The sequence below is a fragment of the Embiotoca jacksoni genome, unplaced genomic scaffold (genome assembly GCF_022577435.1).
Source record: "Embiotoca jacksoni isolate LCO1_2020_lvr unplaced genomic scaffold, fEmbJac1.0.p SCAF_23, whole genome shotgun sequence".
NCBI classification, from domain to species: domain Eukaryota; kingdom Metazoa; phylum Chordata; class Actinopteri; family Embiotocidae; genus Embiotoca; species Embiotoca jacksoni.
The window spans coordinates 4,850,759-4,875,016 of record NW_027185374.1 but is presented as its reverse complement, the minus strand read 5'-3'; the positions used below and the strand labels follow the sequence as shown (position 1 = coordinate 4,875,016).

Genomic DNA, 24,258 nt, shown 5'->3' with positions numbered 1-24,258 from the left:
TCACTCAGGTGTGTGTTCATTAGTGAGGAAGACCGGGTTTTTTTTTTAGCTTTATGATAATACTACTTTTGTTTTTGAATGTGTTTTTAATGGATGATTTTCTCAGCCCGCGCCGGAATAAATAACGCTTTAGTTTGCCAAAAGAATCTGACTTTTTACTAATCTGTGATTATCAGACGTAATTGTTGTAATTAAGTAAATTCTAACTTCTATACTAAATACGACCAGCAGTTTAAAAAAAAATAATCTTGTTTACCCTCTTGTAACAAATTATGTTTTGCTTTGATTTGTTTTTCTTTCAGGAATACATTCAATTTAAAGTTTTGTCTTAATAACATTGATTAACAAGAATGTCAAAGTAGAATAACTGAGGAAGATGAGGCCTGAAATATGAATCATTCGCTGTATATCACGGAAACCAAGATTCGGTGTAGTAGCAAGCCTACTTCAGTCCCCTATTTTTATACTAATTATATGATAAATGAATACTGAAATCAATCGCAGTCCACGCTGAACTCTTCCATCGTACCCAGTTGGATCATCTGACCAGACTAAATTGACTCACCGAAATCTGTTCCTTCATTCAGCTTCTGGCAAAAGGTCCAAAATACATGAAGAATTGAGATGTACAAAGAAAAAGGAGAAACAAGTGTTTTGTTTGCGTCCCTCTTAAAGTGACCGCTGACTTAACGTCATGGCACTTGCAGGCCGCATCCAACAGGCTCACTAAAGTTTCCTTGTGTTCTCCAGACAGTGAAAGTTCACAACCAGGTTTTCTCTCCGGTTACCAACGAGCATCTAAACACGTGAAGATGACTTCAAAAAGATTTTCAGTGGAACAGAAGAAGTTACCTCAAAAATACCAGAAGTACTCTCCAATGGGGAAATATATATATATATATATATATATATAAAAGGTCAAATATACGACTATGTATCTTTGGTTTCTTTTTGTCTTTTCTTAGCGTGTGCTCTTTGTTCAGTGATCAGAAGTTTTAATGTCAATCGTGTCCTTTGACACTTTTTGTCTCAATAGTTCTCCACAAAAGCAGAACCTTCCTTCTTTCACTCAGTCTGAAGGATTCTTGTCCAGAGAAGAAAATGTTCCTTTTAGTCTCCCCTCAACATTCCAAATTTTGTCCCGAGTCACGTGGGTTCCCGTATTTCTCCTCCCCTCGGCAGCGGCTGACGTCTCGACAACTCTTAACAGAGACACTCGAGGCTGCTCGGGTCAGCAGACAAAAAAAAAAGGTTGAATTTAAGGGAGCGCGTGGCCCCGCTGTTCAATACGTCACATATCCAGACCCGGGGCACCCGTGGGGCCGAGAGGTCGTCACCAGGTCACAGGTTGGTGTCGGTGAACATGGTGTGCTCCTTCCTCACGGTGCTGAAGCCTTTGACGGTGTCAACAAATTCCTCATCGTCCATAAACTTTGAGAGAAAAACAGAGCGTGTTAAATGGAGGACACGGCACCACGTTTCTAGTTAAGTGTTTTTGCTTGTTCACTGGGTTTGCTCTTTTCTGAGTGTGTTGATGTTTTTAATTAGTATGCTGGTGCACGTATGTGAAATACTTTGTTGGTTGCGACCAGGGTTGTTAGAAATGGCTTTCAAATGACGGCGTATAGTTCGTCTTTAAAGTTGAAGGTTTTCAGTTTTGTCTCATACGTTTTTGGTGTCTCTCACCATCCCACTGTCATGGCCTGAGATGTTGGGGTCCCACGCTTCATCCTCTCCTGTGATGGACTTCCCATCCATCACCTGGCTGACGCTGCGCCTCAGGGAGTTCACGCTGAGGATGCCCAGTTCGCCCTGCGGAGGAGGGGCCTCGTCGGCGGGCTCGCATTTAGCCTCGAGCACTTCCTGGGAAGACGGACGAGACCAAATATGATCGACGGGTACAGGAAAGATGCCGTTTGCGTGTGTGGATGAGAGCGTGGGACTTTTACCTCTATCTTCATGGTGAAGCCCTTTAGTGTTACGGTGTTGGAGAAGCCTGCCGTGTCGTGCACCGTGTCAAACTAAAAAAAAAAGGAGAGTGGGTAAGACTTTTACAAGAGGGGAGTCATTCAGTCTGCAGTTATTTAGTCTACAGGTGAATACTTTCTTAAAGGAAACTGTGTTCCACTTCCATTTTCTTTGTATTGTATTGTGCGTGCTGGTCCGTTATCGTGGCTTACTGGGACTCTGCAGTAGAACAGAGCCGTTGTTGTTTTGTTGTTGTTGTTGTTAGTAACACTGACTGCTGTAATCATGGCTGAAGTAGAAACTAAGAAATCTCCCCTCACCAAGACTGAGTTGCTGAGCGGGTACATGGCCATGGGGTTCCTCTTCCGCATGGGCAGGGCCACCAGTGGGGGCCTCTCTCTGGAGAAGGGGGGTTTGTTCAGAGCCTAGTGTGGGGTGATGGGAGGAAAAAGTTGTCACGTCTGTTTTTCACAATGACGGGACCGACATGAGGCTCACAGTCTTGGCTTTGCTGCTATCTGGTGGTCGAGATGGTCGTCTTGGTGTCTGCGCCCAAAGTGTGACGGCTCACTTCTCCATAGCGCAATGTGAGCAACATTTAACCGGAGCGCTTGCATCCCATACACACTTTTGTTTCATTTGTGACTTCACCAGAGGTCTGTCAACCTTCACATATTGCAACAGAGCACTGTCTCCTACCTTATGGAGCATGATGCCTAACACAATGGCCAGCAGCAGCAGGGCGATGCCTGCCATCACTACGATGAACCACAGTTCCCGCACAACCTGCTGGTGTCCCTGGCCTCCCTCTGCCCGCTCACCGCCCGCTCCTCCTCCTCCTCCTCCTCCTCCAGGAGGAGTGGGGTTCGGTGAATCTGGAGGTGAAGAGCGACGTCATAAAATCACCACAGATTTGTATTTAATTCAGTTTGCTGTTTGTGAATTTGGACACATCTAATCAAAAGCTTTCAGACAGATATCATAAAACAGAGACAATCAGAGGAAGCTCGTTAGAATTTATTGGCTGTGGGTTAACACAAAAAGATTGTGTCTGTTGGTATCTCAGTGGATATAGGTCTGACTAAACTGGCTAAAGGCCTCCACTGGTCAAATTAACTATTCTGCCCACAAGGTGGCAACAATGCAACGTGATTTCTCTTCAGCCAGCAAATGACAAAACACACTTGGTGCCGTGGTTTGTGAGAAATGTAAACCAGTGTTTGACGGAATAAAATGGTGAAGTGATGACGTTTTTTATTTTTTTTTATCCATAAGGTCAAAGGTCAACATCGCTGCGGTCAGCAAAAACACTTTTCTGGTTATTAATCTACGCCATAACTCAGAAACAGAAGGGGAGATTTCGATCATATTTCACATTCGGTCAGCTACTGAGTCGACGACATTAATCTGGGGTGTCCACCTTTAAACTCTGCTGTTCGTACAGATCTTCTCTGCTGTCGTCCACGTTTTTAGAATTCGTAGCTTCTTTGCAGTAACGTCCATATTTTCAGCATTGTCTCGTCGGCCAAACGCGGATACAAATAGGGAGTCCTTCAAAGCCTACATTAAATATATTAAACTAGTCTGTAGAGACACGGATGTCAACTGCAACGTGACCTGGTTGACGGAAGCAGACAAACCTGAGGAGGTAATTCTATTTGCAGAATTAATTGGGTCCCTACAAATAGAACTGTGATTAAGTGCTATTGGCCCAAAATCAGTAAACCGATAATCAGTCGTATGTACTCGGATGACAGGTGACCTCATTGAGCAGACGGTCACTTCATATCAAATTTTACAACCGTTTTGAGTTGCGTCCACTCCTCACGTGATGCACGGTGTTGCTGCGCGTGAACAGGGACAGGACACGTAACCTGTCCGTCTAAACTGAGCAGGCGAACGAACGAGTGTCTTCCTCGGATAAAGCTGCCCTTTTCCCGCCTCTACCTGGACTTCGCAGGGTCCACATTTGTTGGACCAACATCACAAACCAACACGGGAAGAGAAAGACGATCACACGTGCGCTGCAGAGGAGATAACGCTGTAACTGGAGACGTGCCTGCTTGCATGGCCTAGTTTCCTGCCGTCGGACAGCACCACGCTCCACACTCACTTTTATCCATTTATATTGCAACAGAGTCCACGCTAAAGGTTCTGGACGTATACCGGTGGATTATACAGTGTATTGATAGGCACCCCCCCACCACCACCACCACCACCCCCGAGGGCAACAGGCTGCTGTGTAATGAATACTATGTCGTGCTCTTTTCCATCGTGGTCCAACGAAGGCTACCCAGTCGAAACCTATTCGTGTCCAAGATGCTGTATGTAGACCTTCTCGATGAAATTTGACAGGAGGAGAAAAAAATGAGGAAGGGCTGATGGAAAAAAAAAAAAAAAAAAAAAAGGAGCAGCGAGAGAAACGTGTGTCCACTCAGGAGACTCACCAGTGCTGAGGTCCGTGGTTCGGCCGGTGGTTGGGGAGCTGGCAGCCCCTCGCTGTGTGAGACATCGATCAGAAGGGCCGAGACCTGCAGGCCGTTTAGGATCACACCTGTCGCCCCATCAATATTTTACACCTGATACTTCTTTTACTTGCCGATGAGCTCCCTTCAACATTACACAGAAGAATCAGGGCTTCAAAAAAAAAAGAGTTAGATTCCTAAATCTTGTTTTCTGTCCTGAGTCTGATGCTTCCTAGAAAGGAAGAAACAAAGCATCTGGTGTCAGAGCAAGAAGAGCCCCGAACAAACTCCATGTTTGTTCCTCTACACCTCCAGAACTCCCATCAACCTTTGCTTTTCTTCAGCAGTGCCATGGTAACAGTCGGGTGTCAGGTTTCAGCTGGTAGAAGCATATCACCCCTCTGATCCTCCAGTTCACTGTGTGTGTTTGTGTGCATGTTCTTTCTTTCAAGAACAGGTGCCTATGTAAATATGTACACTAATATCAAATGGTGATATAAAAATTGTGTAAACATATGTGTGACCTCTAGCAGACTATTTATTATTGCAGTTTATTCCATTAGTCAATAGGTGGTCGCATACTGAAATGTGCAAACCATTCACTTTGTAATAGTTTTAAAAATACCATAATCCAATTGTTTTCCGTACATTCTGTATATTTGACCTCAGTTGGAGCACATCTGGTGTTTGTGACAGTGCTGACACATTATGTTGCAGCGTAAAGAGACAAATTTGCAAAGAAGGAAACACAATTTCAGTTCAGCATTGTTGCGAGTGTCCTTCAGCAAGTCTGTCACATTTAATTATGTTTTAGTGTGAGGCATCTTTTCAGAGTCAGTCTCAAATCCTTTAGCGTGGTGTACTGCCATCATGATAAATGCAATACAAGGGTGGCATGACAACAGGGTTCTCTCTGTCAGACGAGCTGACTTGTTTGTATTATACTTACCTACGAGGCCCGTAGCTAAGTAATCAAAATTCAAAGTTAATTATAAATATGCACAAACGAGCAAACGATGTGTTTTAATGAGTTTAACCTCCGGTGCACATTGAGGGCTACGAGCAGATATGGTGCCTACTATTTCCTCAATTCATTAATGAGGCTCGACATTGTGTGAATAGAAAGCAAAACAAATACCATCTCAAAATTGCGTTAATTATTCTAATCACCTCATCAGCAAAATCAGTACTCTTACAATAAGAGTCCATCTGCACATTTGGGAAGGAAGTTCTCCTTTCTCGCTCAAGAAATGATAAAGCAACTATATTCAGATTGTATGTTTTTATGTGTATTGCGTGATGTTTTACTGCAACCAGACATCTTAATCGTTACGTAATGACCAAAAAGACACATTTAGACAATGATACAGTGTACTTATGTTTTCCTTCTTTTGCTCCAATAATAACGTTTAGCATTAATATCTAAAAACAAATGTGCATAAGGTTTGTTCAAACATTTTTTATTTTATTTTTTAAAGAAAGGAAGGAAATGAGAATTTTGCAGAATGAAGTAAAGACTCTCTTCTCTCTTACTTACAAATCATTTTTAATCAAATACGAGCTCCAAACATTCCTGGGAATAACATGACCTTGTTTGTTCATACGAGGACGGACACGACGCGGTGTCCCTTGCTGTGTGCCGTATAGCCACAAGATGGCGCTGAGCTGCAGCCGCTGGTTGCGTTGTTGCGAGGCAGTGTCCAGTTTAATGAGTCAATAGCAGCAGGGAAGGAACTCATTATGCAAGTACGGCTGCAGTGCCTCTTATCCCCAGTCCCAGCTGTTATTACACTGCGGTCATGCTGACGTTGAAAACAGTTGTATATCTCCGTGCGTGAATGGACGCTCAATAATAATCAACTAAGCACTCCTGGTTCCTCTCAGGATAAAGCAGCACAATGAGCTGAAGCCCCCCCCCCCCAAAAAAAAATAAATACAAACAAAAATCATTTTCCTCTGTGTCCTCCTCAAGTGACCTCAAACTGTACATACAGTTGTCCATCTACTGTGGGGGAATGATGAGGCGATGACAGATGTGACGTGCAGCTGTTTGTCAGGGGTGGAGTGCATGAGACCGTCAAACTCCGGTATGATTTGGAGAATCGTCACCAGTTCAAATGTTTTAATGCTTTGTGGCACCGTTGTCTTCTTTTTATCTCAAAATCCGTTTTTTTTTTTGTTACTTACTCGTTAAAGACCTCTTCAGTTTTGTCACTTCCCTTGTTTGACCTTCACGGTGCAGAATGATGCATCTGCCGAGTTTAGGACTAAAGGCTGTTTTCATACTCATCTGCTGTGAGAGGGACGTTTCTCTGTGCTCACCTCAAATCTGAGTTTTAAGATGTGTGTGCGAGTACGAGGTGATTATGTGACATCACAACGAGAAGCCAACCATGATTCAATACCAAAAAGGAGAACAAAATATCTCGGAAGCATCTTGTTTCTACCGGTCAAGATAAACAAATATCTGCATGTTCATTGATTCTGTAACTGGGATTTTGAAAATGGAATGAAAAAAACATATCTGACACTTTTTTTTATATATTTTTTTTAAGTATTTTATAGTATTTTGGAGATTTTGAAACATGTCCAGAGACATGGTTAAAAATGCAATTTTAAAATAAAGTTTGTAAAAAAAAAAAAAAAAAAACTCCCTATGAGTGCAGAAAGTTCATAGTCATGTAAAGAGTTTAAAATCATGAAACTATTATTGTCTTGTGACAAATATCTCAGACTCTGTATTGAAGAAGGATTGTTATCTTTTGATACAACTAAAAAAAAAAACAACGTGTTTATCAGAAGAAACTCGCACTTCAGTCTGTTAAGAAACCATGATAATTATAGCAATAGAGCTTAAGATTTGATGACAGCATTACAAATGAATTGATTATTTCACGCTGTCTTTAAATTTGTAGTCGTTGGGCCCCAGCTCTGTACCAGAGCCCCCCCCCCCCCCCCCCCTCCCACCTCCACACACACATACACACACATTAACGCTCAGCTCATTTGATTTATTTTTACAGAGGAGCTCTCCTCTGTCTAATACCCTAATCAGCATTCATACCTTGCCGTGATGATTCGGGACAATGCTTTTTTATTGAGGAAGTGATCTCACCCTTGAGTGCCAGAATCAGCCTTTTTTACAGCCCATCTCCTCGGGGCCTCATCCATCACCAGGGTGTCTGGGCGACACGGCCGCTAGACACATACTAATTCATTTAAGGAGAGGGACATACGAGGATATATCACTCAAGATCACTAACTCACTTACTGACAGCTGATGTGGTGAAAAATCTCCAGCTTGTTCCAAATCCCCCGGTGCGCTCTGTGAGTTTTAACCACAGGTAAATAAGGAGATTATTTGGCTTCTGCTGACAGATAAGGAGGGATAAAGGACAAAGGGGGTTTACATGGTTTTTGATTCATCTTTCTGTCAGCTCATCTTTATTCTTCAGGTTTAGCAGTGCCTCCTCTCCCCTTCTCCTTTGCATGTTAGAGGAACTGTGATGTAATATTGAGTTGTCCAAAACAAAAGCAGAATATTTTTTTCGGTATTTCTTCAATTGCTCCCCATTTGTCACGAGTTGAAGTAAAAGATCTGCGACTTCTTTTATGCACACACAAGGTTAATTTCTTTCAATTGTTCATAAATTTGTTAAAATCTGTGTTAGTGACACGTGTGGCACGGCGACATGCCGATTAAACAGCGTAAAAATAAAGGACCACTCTAAAATGTGTAGTTTTGTCTGCGAATGAAAACACTGTCATATACGCAGATCCAGAGCATCCCGTACCTGTTTATAGGTGACATGTCTGTGGAGCATGGAGGATATACACAAACTGGGAAGTTTCTAGCTTCCAGGAACTCCTTGCAAATCCTTACAACATAGGGGCATAGATTATCGCGCTGCAACATGAGGCGTTGGATGAATGGCAAGACAACGGGCCTCAGGGTTTCATCACAATATCTGTGCGCCTTCAGATTACCGTCAATAAAATGCACCTGCGTGTTTGTTGTTCATCGCTTTTGTCTGCCCACTCCATAACCCCACAGCCACCACAGACCAATCTGTTGACGATGTTCGGACGACGACGACGGCGGCGGCGGGGGCTCCCTCAGATAGTTTTTGAGAGTTTGTGCAGAAAATCTTCGGTTTTGCAAACCAACAGTTGCATTAGCTATCTGGGTGGCTGAGCCTGCCGGATGTGGAGTTTTTGGTCTTGATGTGCCACACCTGTCAGGTGGATGGATTATCTCGGCAAAGGTGAAGCACCCACTAAATTGGGATTTAACAATTTATATATAAATTACATATATATATTAATATCTCATGTTTAATAATGTATTTGTTGACAATTCATCTTGTGAAGTATCCATAACTGATCTATTACTGACTGATTGATAATAGTATCCCAGTTTGCATTTCATACAAAATATGTACTATGACTATGAAGAGTCTCTATATTATTTTATTATGCATTTTATGAAATTATATTCATCTCTATAGCAACTCAAGAAATTTCATCAGACAATAAAGGCCACAAGGTGCTGCTGAAAGCCTTGGAAGAAATGTAGAACGTGGACATTTAGTCAAGAACTATTTTGTGAAAAACATTATCAGTCATTTATAAACTGTGTATTCACCCATTATAGACGCTTTACAAGGAGTATAGTTACCAGATTCATTATTACACAAATGCCCTTAAACCTGCCTTCAACTACGTCGTAAAGTTATAAATGTTAAGCGTTACTGAAATATTATTACTATGAATAAATGTCGGGAGTGGGTTTTGTTTTTGTTAGGCTCACTGTATGATGAAGCGATGAGTCGGATGCCTCTGCTTCTCTCAGCCTCAACAGGCAGCTGATGACCAGCACTCTCTGGGGCCACTGTTAGACTTCATTACATTATGGCTATTAATTATAAATCTCCAACCAACTGAGCTCAGATGGCCTAAATGTGCCATAATGGGCCTTACTTGGAAACGAGTCCACTGTCAGACACCGCAGAATGCACTGCACCCACTCACCAGCTCTTAATGAATTTGTCTCATACCCCTCTTCGCTTTATTGAGGAAGACGACACTCCGGATAATATGAGCTTTGCATTAAGGTGATCATCTTTATTGCCAAAAAAATCCACCTGAGAATGAAATAGCACGGCACAGCTCATCCACACGAAGCTTATTTGCATCTTTAACACATCTCTGTTGGCATAAGACGTGACATATATACAGCAGATCACACATGACATTAATATAAACTGTCATATTGCTGCTACTCGGACCATCTTGTCACAAAAATATGCACATCATAGTGTCACAGTACCTGGAGTTAAATAAGGAGCAAGACTTGGACATTTTATTTCATGTTCCGAGATTCCTTCCGTGTTTAATCCCTTCATTTAGCGTGTGCAGAAAAGGACACATTTCAGAGAAAAACTATTCTTCACACAAAACACACTAACAGATTAAACACAGTGCCATCACCAGTTTCCCCCCAAAAGTTCATGGCTAAAAAAGAAAAAGTAGTGCACATATTTCATCCTACACATAGACTTCTACTTTAGAAAAGACATCAAGCGCCTCCCTAATCCAGATTATACAGTATGGCAGCCATTTTACATAGTTAAAGTTATATCTATGGGTCTACACGACTCTACAACATTATGATCTTCAAGTACAGACTCCACTTATCATCAGGTTGTCTTTAATTTCATGATATGGTATAGGTTTCAGTGCTGTAGCAGAGAAGCTAGTAAAAAAAATCATTTTACAATGATATCGTTTAAAAATCCTTTAAAAAATTATCCTCCACTGCTGTTGCTCCTTAATGCCATATTAATAAAAGAAAATAACAAAAGACCAGAGATAAATAAATATCACTTTTCTGCCATATAGTTGCATCATGACATTAAGTATTCTTTCCCTGAAATATTCGACTAAAATCAGGAGGCCAGTTATTGTTGTATCAGGTGCCCATCACTTAAATCGGTTCCCTTTAATCATCTGTGTACAAGTCTAGTGGATAGATAGATATTTTTGCGATACACAGCAGAGCAGGGCTGCAGGTTAATGTGAATGTCATCATATTATTGTGGATATGTGTGCTGGTATTATTCAATAATATGAGTCTGTACTCTTTGGCAAGACTAACTGTACCTCTTAGGACACGTTTACCTTTTCTATACAAAAAAAAGGACAAATCATAAAACGGTTCTCTAAAAGCACTAGAATGCAGATTTTACAGGCTTCAAGATGAGTCAAATAATCCACGAGGATCTTCAAGTATCAGGTGGTCTTTTGAAAAAAAAAAAGAAGCTCTACGTTTGGCATGTGACTGTTAATATCTCTAGAAGGCGATTCTTCTGCTTTTATGTCGTCTGTCCGTTTTTCTTCAACCTCCAAAGCAGGTCGGCACACTTAACTCAGCGTCACAACCAGATGACAGCGCCTTTGTCATCAAGACACTAAATGCCAATTTGACTCTTTTTTTTTTTTTGTTATTTTGTTTTTTTTCCTCCACTTCCATTCAAACTCTCATTGGAAGTCAGAGGGGTGCGACTCTGAAAATGTTCCAGCCATCGCAGATTAAAGACCTTATTGTCAAATGCAAGCTGAAATGGGACAAATACGTGGTGTCAGACCCCAACCATTACCCGCGATAATCCACTTCCTCCCATTTTTAACTCGCGTGTCGTGGACGAAGGTAATGGCCGTCTGCGTTCAGGTCAGGCTTTTGCCTCCAGCAGTTCGAGGAACAGTTTGTGCATGGGCACGCGACCGTCCTGTTTGATACTGCAGAAGTGCTGGACGGCACGAGCAGCCGTCTGACGCAGAAGAGGGAGGGTCATGATCATCTTGCCTGCGCGCCGAGGATCCTCTGGGTGGTGAGTGGCCTCGTGTTCCTGGAGGGCCCCGTGAAGGACGTCCTGGAGTCTCTGAACCGCCTCGCAGTCCTCAATTTGCATGGAGTCTAAAAGTAGACATGAAATTGAGAAATGCTGGTATGTTCAAGGCATTAAAGGCTTTGAAACCCAAAGCAGCAAGTGAACAGATGTGAAGATGGATCCTAATCTCTGCAATAATAAGATCAATACCTGAGTTAGCAAGTGCTATAGCTTTGAGGACGACAAACTCCTCCTTCTCCAGCCCCATGGTTTTGTATTTCTTCACCAGCTGCAGGATGCCGTTGTTGAGGTCGAGCAGACCGGCCAACTTCGACTGCTCCTCATCCATGATGTAGTCCTCAGCGTACACTAGCCTGTCCTCCAAGGCCAGCGAGCGGAACACAACTCGAAGGATCAAAATCTCCATCCAGCCGCTCTGCAGCAGACTCATCTGGTCTGCCAGAGAGAGTAAGGGGAAGCCTGGAGAGAAAGAGTCCCACATCACAGTGAGTTCACTTATTGTGGCCTGTAAACACAAGTAGCTTCTACAGTATAAGAAAATAACCTTTGATGACGTCATCGGGGTCATTTTAGGACTTTGAGACTTAAAACATAAACTCTTCGCAGAAAACCTGCTTTATAAACTATCGCAGTGGCTCTCAACTGCTGGATTGAGGACCAAAAGTGGGTCGTGGAGCTATTTTGAGTCGGTCGTGGATGCATGCGAGACAAAAAAAACAAAACAAGTCCTTCACATTATGTGGAAGGGCGATCGTTGGAGAAGCCTTCAGATAATTGAGCCATGATTTCCTTTTGTAGCCATGTTCCCTACCTTCCCACCTCTGTTTAAATTCAGACTCTCCACAATGCGTTTTATGACTTTACTTAAATCCTATACCTCCAACACAGAGAGCATTTGCTTCAGCTTAGGCACTGCAAAAATGTTTTATGTTTGGTATTAATTAGCTTCGTCTTTAAGTGTACACGTCAACCACACCAGTCTCATGTCTGTACACTAAATGTGAAGCCAGCAGCTGGTAGCTTTAAGCAAACCAAACCACCTCATATTTCACAGACATGTAAGGGACGTATCGATCTTCTCATCTAAAAGCCAAAAGAGTCACCATCACTTCCTATTTTGAAGGTTTTCAGGTGGACTTCTCTATTTATATTAATATCTTTGATAATACAGAATTTTCCTGTAGCGGTGAAGGCCACTTGGCAAAGGGCATCACAAAGGACAGAGGAAGGGAATAGATGGTAAATTTAATTACTTTCTGTAGGACACACCTACTTTGATTGACAATTACACTCCACAAGAGTATGATTAAACCCACTCATGGGCCCCCGCATAAACCTGCATGCACACCCTCACACACATACGTTTACTGTAATTAAACGGATGATTTTACAGAGCGAGGGGAGGAGGTGGGGAGGTGTTTGTATTTTTGACACCATCGGCGATTGTTATCAGGAGCCACTGCTCTTTACAGTCACCACGGGGGACGTCAGTGGCACCCATTTCCCCACTATCACTCCCTGATTGATTGGAAACGCCGTCTGTACACAATTTCATTGGTCGATAGGGATCAGTATTCTGGCACAGGACCATCGATCAGGAACAGAGACCTGTGTGAGTGTGTGTTTGAGCCTGTGTGATAAAATCTCCAGTAACATATTGATAGATTTGAAGGACAAATACAATTTAAACCTTCAGTAAAAGAGAAAGGGGTCGTGTTTTAAAGGGATGCTGCAAAGTTCACTTAGGGCACAAAGGAGGAGAAATCTCAGTGGTCATATCATACCAACAATAGCACAAGGCCAGTCACACCACAGTCGCCTTTAGGACACACACACACACACACACACACACACACATATTCGACAGCCAACTTGAATCACAGACTCAAAAAAAAGGCCAAAAACAAAGAGGGCAGTTGGTCTTTAGCCAGCTCATCTGCCAGTCTGGCCCTCTGACTTCAGACTACATCACTGTCAATCTGCCTGATAAGAGCAGACACAGAGGAGGGGGAACAGCCAGGACAGTAGCCCCATCACACTCACCTCCCCCTGGGCAAAGAACTCAGATGGCCTGGGCCACTTTGCCCAGGACGCTGCTTCTCCCAGCAATGGGGGCCGTGTGTCCTGCCACTCATCCAGAGCTGATGTGACATGGCCATTACGCTGCTAGGAAGGGCCAGACTGGTTTTTTTTAAACACCCATTTTCTCTGTATGCGTCTCTTCTCTCTACCTCTTTTCTTTGTTTACTGTCAGCTGAGCCGTCTTGGTCTCCTTTACCTCTTCAACCTGTTCCTGGAATGACACCATTGTCCCGTCTTCTTCTTTTTGTCTCCTATCTCGTGATGTCTGTCATCTCATCTCAGGCCACTTTCAGTTTTTCTCCTTTTTCTTTATTCTTCATCTCTTTCCTCTTTATTGGCCCTTTCCTTTTTTTTTTTTTTTTCTGCCTGTGTGTCTCTGTCTTTTCATTTATCTCTTGTCTTTTTTCTGTTCAACTGAAAAGGTTGATCGGCTGATGTCAACCAAAATTTGTAGACTCGTCCCTTCATCGTGTTTATAGGTAACAGTGCGATAGCCTGGTGTACATACGTATCACCCAGCAAGGTCAAATATATCAGACACAGGCTTTCTCGTGTGTATTGTTGTAATGCTTCTGTATATCTTTATATCGTTTGTTTTTCTGAGCCAGGCTGACTGGTTTCCCCTGTTTCGGTAGTGCTGAGCTAAGCTAACCGGGTCCAGCCTCGCGTGGAGGTGGTGTTTAGGTAGACATGGTATAGATCTCATCTAACTCTGCAATAAACTCATTGAGCTTGTTTCTCATGAAAGACTTTCACTTTAAACACTTACTGACTGATAGTTTCACCAGTAGATCTCTGGATTATTGTAGAAAGTTAAAAAAAAAGGTGCCCTAAGTGCTTTAGGGGAGACATGTATTGAATAAATAACAACAGGTCTGGCTTGACTGGCCTCATGAGTTATTCCAGTTTATCAAAAGATCAGTTATTTGTATTTAGTTATTAAATTACACTGGGTTTTTTTCAACTTTAAGGAGGCTATTTGTTTGCCAAAACCTGCCTGACGCATTTTAACGCGTGCGACTATATTTTTTTTTTTGGGGGGGTGACATTTCATAAGTTTGAGTAAAATGCGCCTGACATTCGGATAAAAAACATGGCTCCCCGTCCCTCTCTGCCCTCAGGTGGGTATCTGCTGCGCGTACAGCCGCCTCTCGCCGCCGCTCCGCTCTCCCTGAAAATCCTCCACTGGCAGACGGGCTACAAATACACCCATCAGTCGGACTCCATCCGTCTTGCCCGGTGACAGTAAAGAGCCAACAACGGGAGAAAGGAGATGGACCGTAGCAGCCTGTGGTGGTGGTGGTGGTGGGAGGGGGGAGGGGGTGCTGAAGAGGAGGAGGAGGAAGAGGTGGTGGTGGTTTTCTATCAGAACAATGGAAACGCTGATGAGGGACACCAAACAAGCAATACACACTTAAATGGTTGCTTCAGGTCCACTCGGTAAGGAAGAAATACAGGGACAAATATAGTAATGAGATACAAGCACGGGCACACAGACACACCTGCTTTGTTTGTTTTGTAAGCATTTCAGGGACAAGGCATCAACAAAAAAAAAAGCCCAGGTGTTTCCGTGGTGATGTTTTGGGTTTGGGTAACGCGGCTGATAAAGGAAAACAAAGATGAGAAGAGGACCAGACAAAGGAGAAACGTAAAGATAAACGCTTTAGAGTACGGCGTCAATTCCATCGTTGATTATTTACCGCGAGTTTTCAAAACGTCGATTGTTTAAACCCTGAACATGAAAGTTCATTCTATTCTTTATATTTCCCTCTTAAGTAGCTTTAAGGTTAAAAAAAAAAGGCATCTCATTACAGATTTTCTGATTGTAAATGCGGTCGTGCCGACTTGTCCCAACCTGGCTCGGGGCTCGGCAAACCGGGGGGTAACAAGGCACGAGTTGCAACTAAAAATAAGTTTCTCTTGGCAAACTAAAGGGGGGTGGTGGTGGTGGGGGGGAGAACTAACGTATGTGCAACTAAAAGAAAAGCAAACACAGTGTGAACCAGGGGAGAGAAACCGACTGGCTGGATGCCACCACCTAATATAGTGGAGCAGCAGCAGGTGAGCTGAATCTCCCTAACGACCTGACTCCGCCCACCAGACTCCGCCCACCAGACTCCGCCCACCAGACTCCTGCAGGTGTGGTCCTGCTCAGAGGGTCCTTAGGCCTGATTTTATACAGCGGCACCATTTCCGTTCTACTTGCATCATTTTAAACACATTTACGAAGAAAACGTGTTGTATTTTCAAACGATTGAATGTATGTTATAATTTAAAGTAAAGTCCTGAGGGTTCAGACAGTTTTTTTCTGCGTTGCCTGTATTTGTAATAACTTTTAAGGGATTGTCAGACAATCAATAGAAACTTTAACAGGCAGCATTTTTGACAAACAATTCAGTAATTTCTTCAGGCGAAAATACTCCTACAATTTGAGACTTTGCAACTTTCTCTCGTGTTTTATATCGATTACAAATTGAATATCTTTTTGGACAGATGGTTGAATAAAACAAACTATAAAGACATCAGCTTAGACTATGTGAGATTAATGGGTGTTTTTCAGCATTTTCTTATATAAGAAAATGTTTTGACTAAATGAAACATGAAAAATAACAGGCAGATTCATCAATAGTGAAAATAAGGCTCAAACTGTTGTCCCCTATTTTTCCAGAGTTGTTAAATTTTCTTTAAAGCCTGTCATTTCAGAACTTATCTTGACAAACGTACACACACTTTGATAGGGAAGCTGATGGAAATAATGATGCCTTTCTCCAACGAACTGTAGCACGAGGAGAATTTAGTCTGTCAGTGCAGAGCAAGTTTATACCAAAAGGGTGGCCCAAAACACACACCTAAAGTGTGCAAGTTTCATTTCAGAGTTTTGTCAAAACTCTTAAAAGTCAAGTATCAAAGCGGAGTCACAGTGCAAACTTCTGCTGCACGTGATTAGAGCCGTCACATAGCTGTGCACCAACATTTTAATCCCGCTAAGCTGTCAGAATGCACCTCCGCTCTGCTTTCACCCGTTCATCCGTAGGGGAAAAAAAAACAAAACCTCCGGACATCCCTTCTGCTGTTCCTGTGTCAGAGGAGAAGCTAAGTGTGTTCCAAGTGCCAGGATGATTTCCGTAATTCAGGCCACAGGAGGAGACGGCTGCGGCCCAGGAAATGAATTAAAACTTCCAGGTGGCCACTGGTCATCTGGTCGATATATTAGGAACACACTTTGGTCAGCAAGGGCACGGCACGCAACTTCCAGCACACATACACATACTTGCCCACACAAAGGGCTGACTGACAGATAACACACAGCTGAGCCAACAACCCCCCCCTCCCCCCCGGGCTTTCAGTGAGCGTCTTGGCAACCACAAGTCAGAACAATCCCTCCTCTGATCTGATTACAGACTTAATGTAGCTAATGTGTGTGAGAGAACAACTGAGACCGAGTGGGACGGGGGCGGGGGATTCATCCTGAATCTTACCTGGGATGTGTTTGGCCCAACCGATGTTGACCACCAGCTCTCTGTCAGCCAGGTCACACAGTGTGGTCAGAGCCTTGATGTCGCTCTCCGGTACCGTGGGGTCCGGCATGGCGAAGATTCCCTCTGGCTCTGCGACCAGCAGCAGAGACACCACCTTGTTCTCGACCACACCACCTACAGAAACTTAGACAGATGAGTGACAGTGTACTGTTATTAATAAACATTTTTATTTAGTTAGGGAATCTCACTAAGATCGAGATCTACTTTGCAAGAGAAACCTGAAAATAAACAGAGAGAAGACACAGCCAGTCACACAAAAGTACATACAAACACCTTCAGAAACAATCACATTAACAATATATTGTGCTGCCATTCATGAAAAGTTAGTCAGAGATAAACAGTTGCCCTCGATCCTTTTTAAAAATGTCTCTGCTGAATTGTGGTCTATGAAAAGGGGAAAAGTGATTTATGTCACCGTCCAGTTTCAGACATGTATCTTAAAATGATAAAACCTTCGGATAAGCTGAGAGGTGAAATGTTCCTTTTTGGGCAGAGAAATGTTCCTTCAGCCAAAGTTTGATAAAACATTTACAACCCATGAGATGATCTAAAAAAAAAAAAAAAAGGACTGCATTATGTAACAACACTGAAAACTGTTTTGTTTGGTGTTGTCGGTTCATCACAGCCAATCAAGTCTTCTCACTTCAGAATCTACTTTGGGGACTTAATAATATCAACTCATTACTAATTACAATACTGGATATAAATATTATTATACGTTATGACAGGAAACATCACAGAAAGCAGGATTTGACTGTTGTGAATAAGACGACAGCGCAACAGATGAAGTAGGAGCCTCTTGTATCGACATCGAATGATCGCTGAACAGTTACACTATTATGAACATTTGTTTGATCACTTACATGTTTTTTTCTGTGGTAAGGCGCTCTGAGGGTGCAGATACGGGCTGTTCTCAGCATCTATTCTCCTCTTGTACTTTTGTCTGCCACCTCGAACCCGGTCCAGACGCACACCTACAATAAACACGATAACAGGACGTTAACGGTGTTCTAGCGGTCATCACACTGTAAATAGACCGTACATGCCTGGGTGTGCTTCGACTCTAAGGACACCCAGGCATGTACAGTCCAGGGCTTGGAGCCTGAGGACTTACTGTAATGATGTTCAAATACAAGGGAGAAAAATTTCAGGCTGGATTTAATGATTGAAAAGCATCTAAATTGTTAGATTGTAGTGATAAATAGTAATTGTAATCAAAGGTTGAATTATAATTTGGAAAATTTTGTGCATTTTGTAAACAGAGTAATCAGAAAACCATCAAATTATGGAAGTAGATGAGGGTTTAAATGCAAAGATCACAATGCAACAAATTTCATCAAAATTCCCAAATATATTGGAGTGGGATTGGAGTGTGCGTGTGCAGGCCTTTCTTTTCTCATCAGTGAAGTATTTGACATTTAACAGCTTCAAACGAGTCCGCCATGAGAAAAAAGGCTTCACGTTAAACCCAGTAAACCATCGGGATGTTGCCCAATCATCGGCTCGCAGGTATTGACGAGGACCCGAGGAGACTGAACGGGACGAGTCTAATGCCGGCACTGCAGCATGCATCCTGTAACACGACACCCAACAAATTTAGAGCAGCCGGTGACAACTGCCCATCTTAACAAGGCACTGTGTCACCATGATGATGGGGATTTAACAGCATGTGTGTGTGTGTGTGTGTGTGTGTGTGTGTGTTGTGTTGTGTTGTGTGGAGTTTAACAGTCACCATGCTGCGAAGAAAACCAACGTATCCAGTGAGTGTGAACGTGACTGTGGGAGCCTTCAGTAGTGGTGTTGGATTACCTGATCTACAGTGTAAATAGCCAGAGTGGCCCTGAATAGATCTATAATGGCATCTGTAAGAGACGTGCCGGGGTTATTATTCCCTCCCTTGACACCTCACAGTAATACTCCTTCCCTTTGAGCCCCCAGCCGGCTGTACTTCTTCTTGCAGATATTTATGGAGAGCATGCATCAACATTAAGAACATGAGATAACGTAATGTTTTCTTAATCAGGCGTGTCAAAATGTGCAGCGGGGTTTTATCAGTTCATGGGCAGGTTCTTAAGATTTTTGCACCATTGGTTCGTAAATCTATTTTGTTTTATTTTATAGGCAGCTATTACTTTAACAAAGAATTCTATGTCATTTTATAAGATTTGTGCTTTGTTGATTAATGTGCCATGAACAGAGATAAAGGTATGATGGAAGAGAGGATCATGCATAACAAAGCAAAGGAGTGTGAATATGGCCTGTGACCTTCACTGTAAAGCAACAGGCTCTTACATAGCACAGTGGTTAAATATCACGGCGTGTGTGTGTGTATATTTCCACATTTAAAAGTGTGAGGGTTCAACTTAGAAAATGCGATAATGTTTATTTTTCCTGCACCGATCAGGTTTCAAGAATATTTGCATTAAATAAATACTCGTTGGATTATGTGTCCGAGCCACTGTCAATCAAACCACACCTACACAGTCCCGATGGAACAGATCAGCTGAGTTCTTTGGTGTTTAACTCTGTGCTTTTTTCTTTTTTTTTTCTTTTTACAAAGTTTAAACATTATTTGTTGGTTATTTTAATTGTTTCGAGAAATACTTGACATTTTAAGTCGCGTTTTCAGAGGCTTTAAATCTACCATTTGAAATAGAGCTGGACAAGTAAACCAAGTAAACCAGTTATTGACACTGGAAACTTCTAACTGACCTAAATGTACTCTCACTTTAGTTTCACTGGTCATTGAAAGCTCGAAGATAAAAAAAAAAAACAACAACCATCAACTAGACTTTGCATTGTTTTGTCACTCTTCGCTTTCCAGCTAAAAGTGCCACAAACAGCTATGAGGTTGCATGACAACTGATCCATCTCCACAGCAACTGAGCACACTTCCAAAGACAGTGGGGGAAATAAATGGCTTGAATCTTACGGGTGCGACAGCTTCAGTTTGTCAGTTGCGTTTAGGTCGTTTTGTTGAGTCATGCTTGGGCATTACGTTTTGTCCGATAGTGATCAAGATGTGGGCTTTTAGGGTTAGAGCAGGGGAACATGAACAAGGTATTTAAAGGAGAGATGGGTTGTGGAAACGTAATGGCCCCTGATCCCCCTGATGATGTCATGAGGGGCACATAAGTGTGGATTAACCTGGAGAGGATGCATTACGCTGTGTTGACGTTCGATTTAACTAACTGTTGGCAAACACCGGATTAAGTCAAACAGCTTCGGTTGTTTGATTTGTAGGAAAAGTGTTTTATTTATCTATTATTATAACTACTATACTATTATACTCTACTCTATTTCTGAGCGTTAAAACACACACACACATCTGAGCTAAGTGTAACTTTTCACTGTGGAATGTGCTGACAACTAAAAGGCCAAGAATAGCTTTGGCGGATAACAAAACAGATACACACACCGCCTCCTAGTTATTCTGAGCAGCCCATCAGGGTTCGATAAACATGGACTGTGTTATTTTTTGCCTCTTTCATCACTCGGCCTTCCTCTGAGGGCGTCTGCACTTTCACACGAGAGGCTTTGCAGGTTCCCAAAATGCCCGCTGCACTCGGCAGGATGAGGAGCGCTGACGTCGAGCCACTGATCCAGACTAACGCAGGTTATACCCTGTTCTGTGGCAGTGCTTCCCCACTTCTATTACTGCCGCCACCATGTATTCACCATAAACAATCCCACGCTTCTCAGATATTGTGACAAATGTACACACGGCTGCCACCGACACGACGCGGCGTTACGTTCCCTTCACGCGCTGCGTTTGGAAGCATGAAGCACAACACGTCTTGCTTTTATCGAAACGCAGATTAAAACACCTGAGACCGCGTAAGTGAGAAGCGAGGGAGAGACAGTGAGATAAGACGAAGAAAGTCGGGTACCTCGATAGGGCCTTGCTCCGCCGCTGCTCATACTTCTAAGGAACATAAACTGTTACACCATAAAAATACAGATTCACATAATTTCATGTGGTATAAAGTATATATTTTTTTTTTAAACATTGTTGTCATTATGTGAACATACATGTTTTTACTGCCCCAAGAAGCGACAGCAACTGTGGAAATGGCCACTAAACAGGGCTTAATCAAATCCTGCCTGGGGTCTATCCGTCTTTTAGCTGTGTATTTAATATGGCTCTGAGTCTCCCCATTAAACCTCACCGCTCCTCTGTCTCAGGCTTTACTGCGGCCTCTCCGGGGGAGGAAGGGCATTACGAGACACGATGAAGCGCGTTACGAGGGCGCTTACGATAGGAGTTACGAGGGGCAGTTCGCATTTCACGGAGGTCCAGGAATCCCACAAGGCATCTGGAGGAATTTACGAGGGAGGAAGGACAGCAGAAAGGCGGGTTGAGGGAGGAGGGAGGCTGGGATGCTGGTGATGCACCTATACCCTATCACAGGCAGCTAATTTCCAAAAAGGACACACACACACACACACACACACACACACACCCGCGCACACGCACACACACACACACACACACACACACACACACTCGCGAAAACACACAGAGGTGCGAGCACAAAGGTGACGGCTGACTGACACGTTTACACATACTCTTACACACAAACACGTGTAAAGATGCTATAATTCTGTGTGTCCATAACTTATACGCACATTTATGAACACACACACACACACACACACACACACACCTGCAATAAGCAGATACTGCTGTGAGTTTAGAGACGAGTAGGTGACATTAAAGGATCGTTCCAGTTTATTACAACTGGGATTATGTTTTCATAGCTGTGGCCACCTTTTCTATTGTTTCTGGAAACATTATACTTACAAAAGTATTCAAATCTCTACAACAAAGTCTTGACAGGGCAAATGACGAGCAATCACAGAAAAAAAAAACACGATCACTGTATTTGGAGGTAAAACCCAGAAGTGAAAGTAGAACGTCGTTCTGCAATGCACTGACTACAATATGCGTTTGAAGTTGGTCCACGGTGTCGGTAATGATTTTAGCCAAAATTTGATTGGTTGGGATGCTCCTTTTTTTTTTTAGACGTCTGGTTACATCAAGTATTAAAATAGAAATAAATTGTGGCAAAATCAATACAGAGATGAAGTGAAACCAGAACTTCTGTAGATGTCAGATGTAAAAAAAAACCCCCAAAAAAACACCTTTAAAAATCGTATTATGACGGAAACAATAAAAACAGCCTTTCTGAACAGTATGTTGTTTGGAGTGCATCATATGTTTCGATAAATATGGTAATTAATTTGAAAACTTATCTTATATCGTTACTTATTCAATATTTTAACAATAGGCATCTCCCATAATGTCACACCCTGACCGAAGAGGCTTGTTGTTCATTTCAACTTTGCAAACTTTGACCCACAGATTCACACCTTTGACTAATAGCGAGCCATTCAGACAGCACCGACCTTTCAGGCAAAGCAGAGTTGTCGAGTCCAAAATGGAGGGAGTGATCGTAAATGAACCCTCCTTTATCGGAGTATAAACGGCTCCAAAAACAAAGCATGGTTTGCAGACAGTTGCAGCATGTAACTAAATGCAGGTTTTTGAATGAACTTTTTCAAACTGTTATCCTCTGCAGTGACTCTATAATTATTAACGGTGTATAAAAACGAATAAATGACTATTAAATGCTTTATCTTTACATTTACTTCCCCTCATGGCTCGAAGTCTCCCAACCTACACACGCTCGCATGTTTTATCTGCTCTCCACTCTTTATTATCTTCTCTGGGCCGCACACAGCAGGCAACAAGTGGCTGGTACAGTAGGAGGTCGCCAATGTTTTCCTTTTTGAGTCACTTCTAAATCTGGACCACAATATGTCACCATGCAGGCACACAGTCGGACAAAAGAAGCACCTGACCGCTGTCACAGGCTATCTGTGGAATGCGTACGTCGTCATTTCGCCTCTTTGAACTTGCAGGGTTACATTTTACAAAGTAGAAAGTAGCTACACAAATAATTAGGAATGTGAGAGCTCATCTCTGAAATTATTTGGTGTATTTTATATTCTTTTTACGCTAATTTCACCGAGAAGATTCTGCGAATGAGTGTAAATACGCTATAATGTGCGGCGTCAGCGGTAAAACCTTATTTTTGAATCGCAAAGCAGTGAGCTGTGAAGGGTAGGCAACTTGTCCCGTTCCATTAAAATTCCCTGCGGTAGAAAAATCTCTTAAACTTTTACAAAAAAAAAAATCTCTTCAGTTTTCATTTTTGTGAAGTCTCGTCCCAGGAGCTCGCAGCTCCCTCTATTATCTCAGAAGCTGCTGCAGTGTTGCTCACACACCGGCACAAACTGGCAGACGTCCAGAGGCTATTTTGGAGTGGAGCAAAGACTTGACACAGCTGAAGAGTTGGTAGCCCTCTCCTCCCTCCCAAAGACACAGCTATAGGCATTGTTCAGCCCTGTGTTTGCTGCACACACAGAGACCGAGACACACACAAAGGGCTTTAGGTTTAACTGTCAGCCGTGTTAGGTTTCACTTGCGTTTACGCGGTTACAGTACATGCCGTCACATGTTTATCAGGTGAGAGATTAGGAGAATCTCAGGTTATTGTTTCCAGGAATGCACAGCTAAAGAAATTGCAGTCGAGGCCTGCGTTGGCCTGCGTTGGCCTGCGTCGGCCTGCGTCGGCCTCCGCTCTCCACTTCAACTTCCTGAAAGCATGAGATCTGAGCTCCTGTCAAGTCCGTAGACAGATCGATCTCGGAAAAAGCAACCCAAACAAGGTTTTGACCCAACTTTGAAAAGTGATTTTCAGTGCATGGCTGACCTTCTCTCAACATGCCCACCGACAGACATTTCACAAATCGACAAGCCTGGCAAGATTTCCTCCTCCTCTTGGTGATTTCGCATTCGTTGGACGCTGGACAGCTGTATTCAATGTTACCTAGAGGAGGACGAGAGAGAAGAAAACACTTTGTAATTGCCTTGGACACCATAGAGCATCAGGTCAATATTATTCTTTATCACCTGTTGATTCTGTCGAGCCAGAATTCTCTTATTCAGATGTCGTGTTTCACAGTTTTTATGTCTAAATCTTCATTTTACAGAAACCTGTTGGAGTATGAGACCTTAAAGGGCAAAGTTAGGAGACTTGTGAGAAACAGATTTAAAAAAAAATAAAGGTCTAAACTTGGGCTGACAGGTCCTGGTCACCCCTTAAATACACTAATCCTACATTTTAAGCAATGTAACTGTGTAGAGCCCTAACCTGTTGCCCGTGAGGTACCAGTAGCCTGTTACCCGTTTCAAAGTAGCTCGCTGAAGCTTCAAACAATATGTAC

The 24,258-nt window shown here is 42.7% G+C and overlaps 1 protein-coding gene across 3 annotated transcripts in view; it reads right to left on the bottom strand.

The window, feature by feature from the left end:
• Nucleotides 1-9,540: 9,540 nt before the first annotated feature.
• The window catches only part of LOC138203483 (estrogen-related receptor gamma-like), a 31,801-nt gene continuing 17,083 nt past the window's right edge, over nt 9,541-24,258 (bottom strand). For 2 of the 3 annotated variants that reach the window (XM_069158377.1, XM_069158375.1), the window contains exons 4-8: nt 23,745-23,861; nt 17,829-17,939; nt 16,906-17,088; nt 11,534-11,803; nt 9,541-11,409 (exon numbers count right to left, since the gene is read on the bottom strand). In XM_069158377.1, coding sequence (XP_069014478.1) covers nt 11,165-11,409; nt 11,534-11,803; nt 16,906-17,088; nt 17,829-17,939; nt 23,745-23,861 — 926 coding nt within the window. In that variant the 3' untranslated portion in view covers nt 9,541-11,164. The remainder of the gene's footprint in view (nt 11,410-11,533; nt 11,804-16,905; nt 17,089-17,828; nt 17,940-23,744; nt 23,862-24,258) is intronic. The other variant, XM_069158376.1, reaches the window with a different exon arrangement.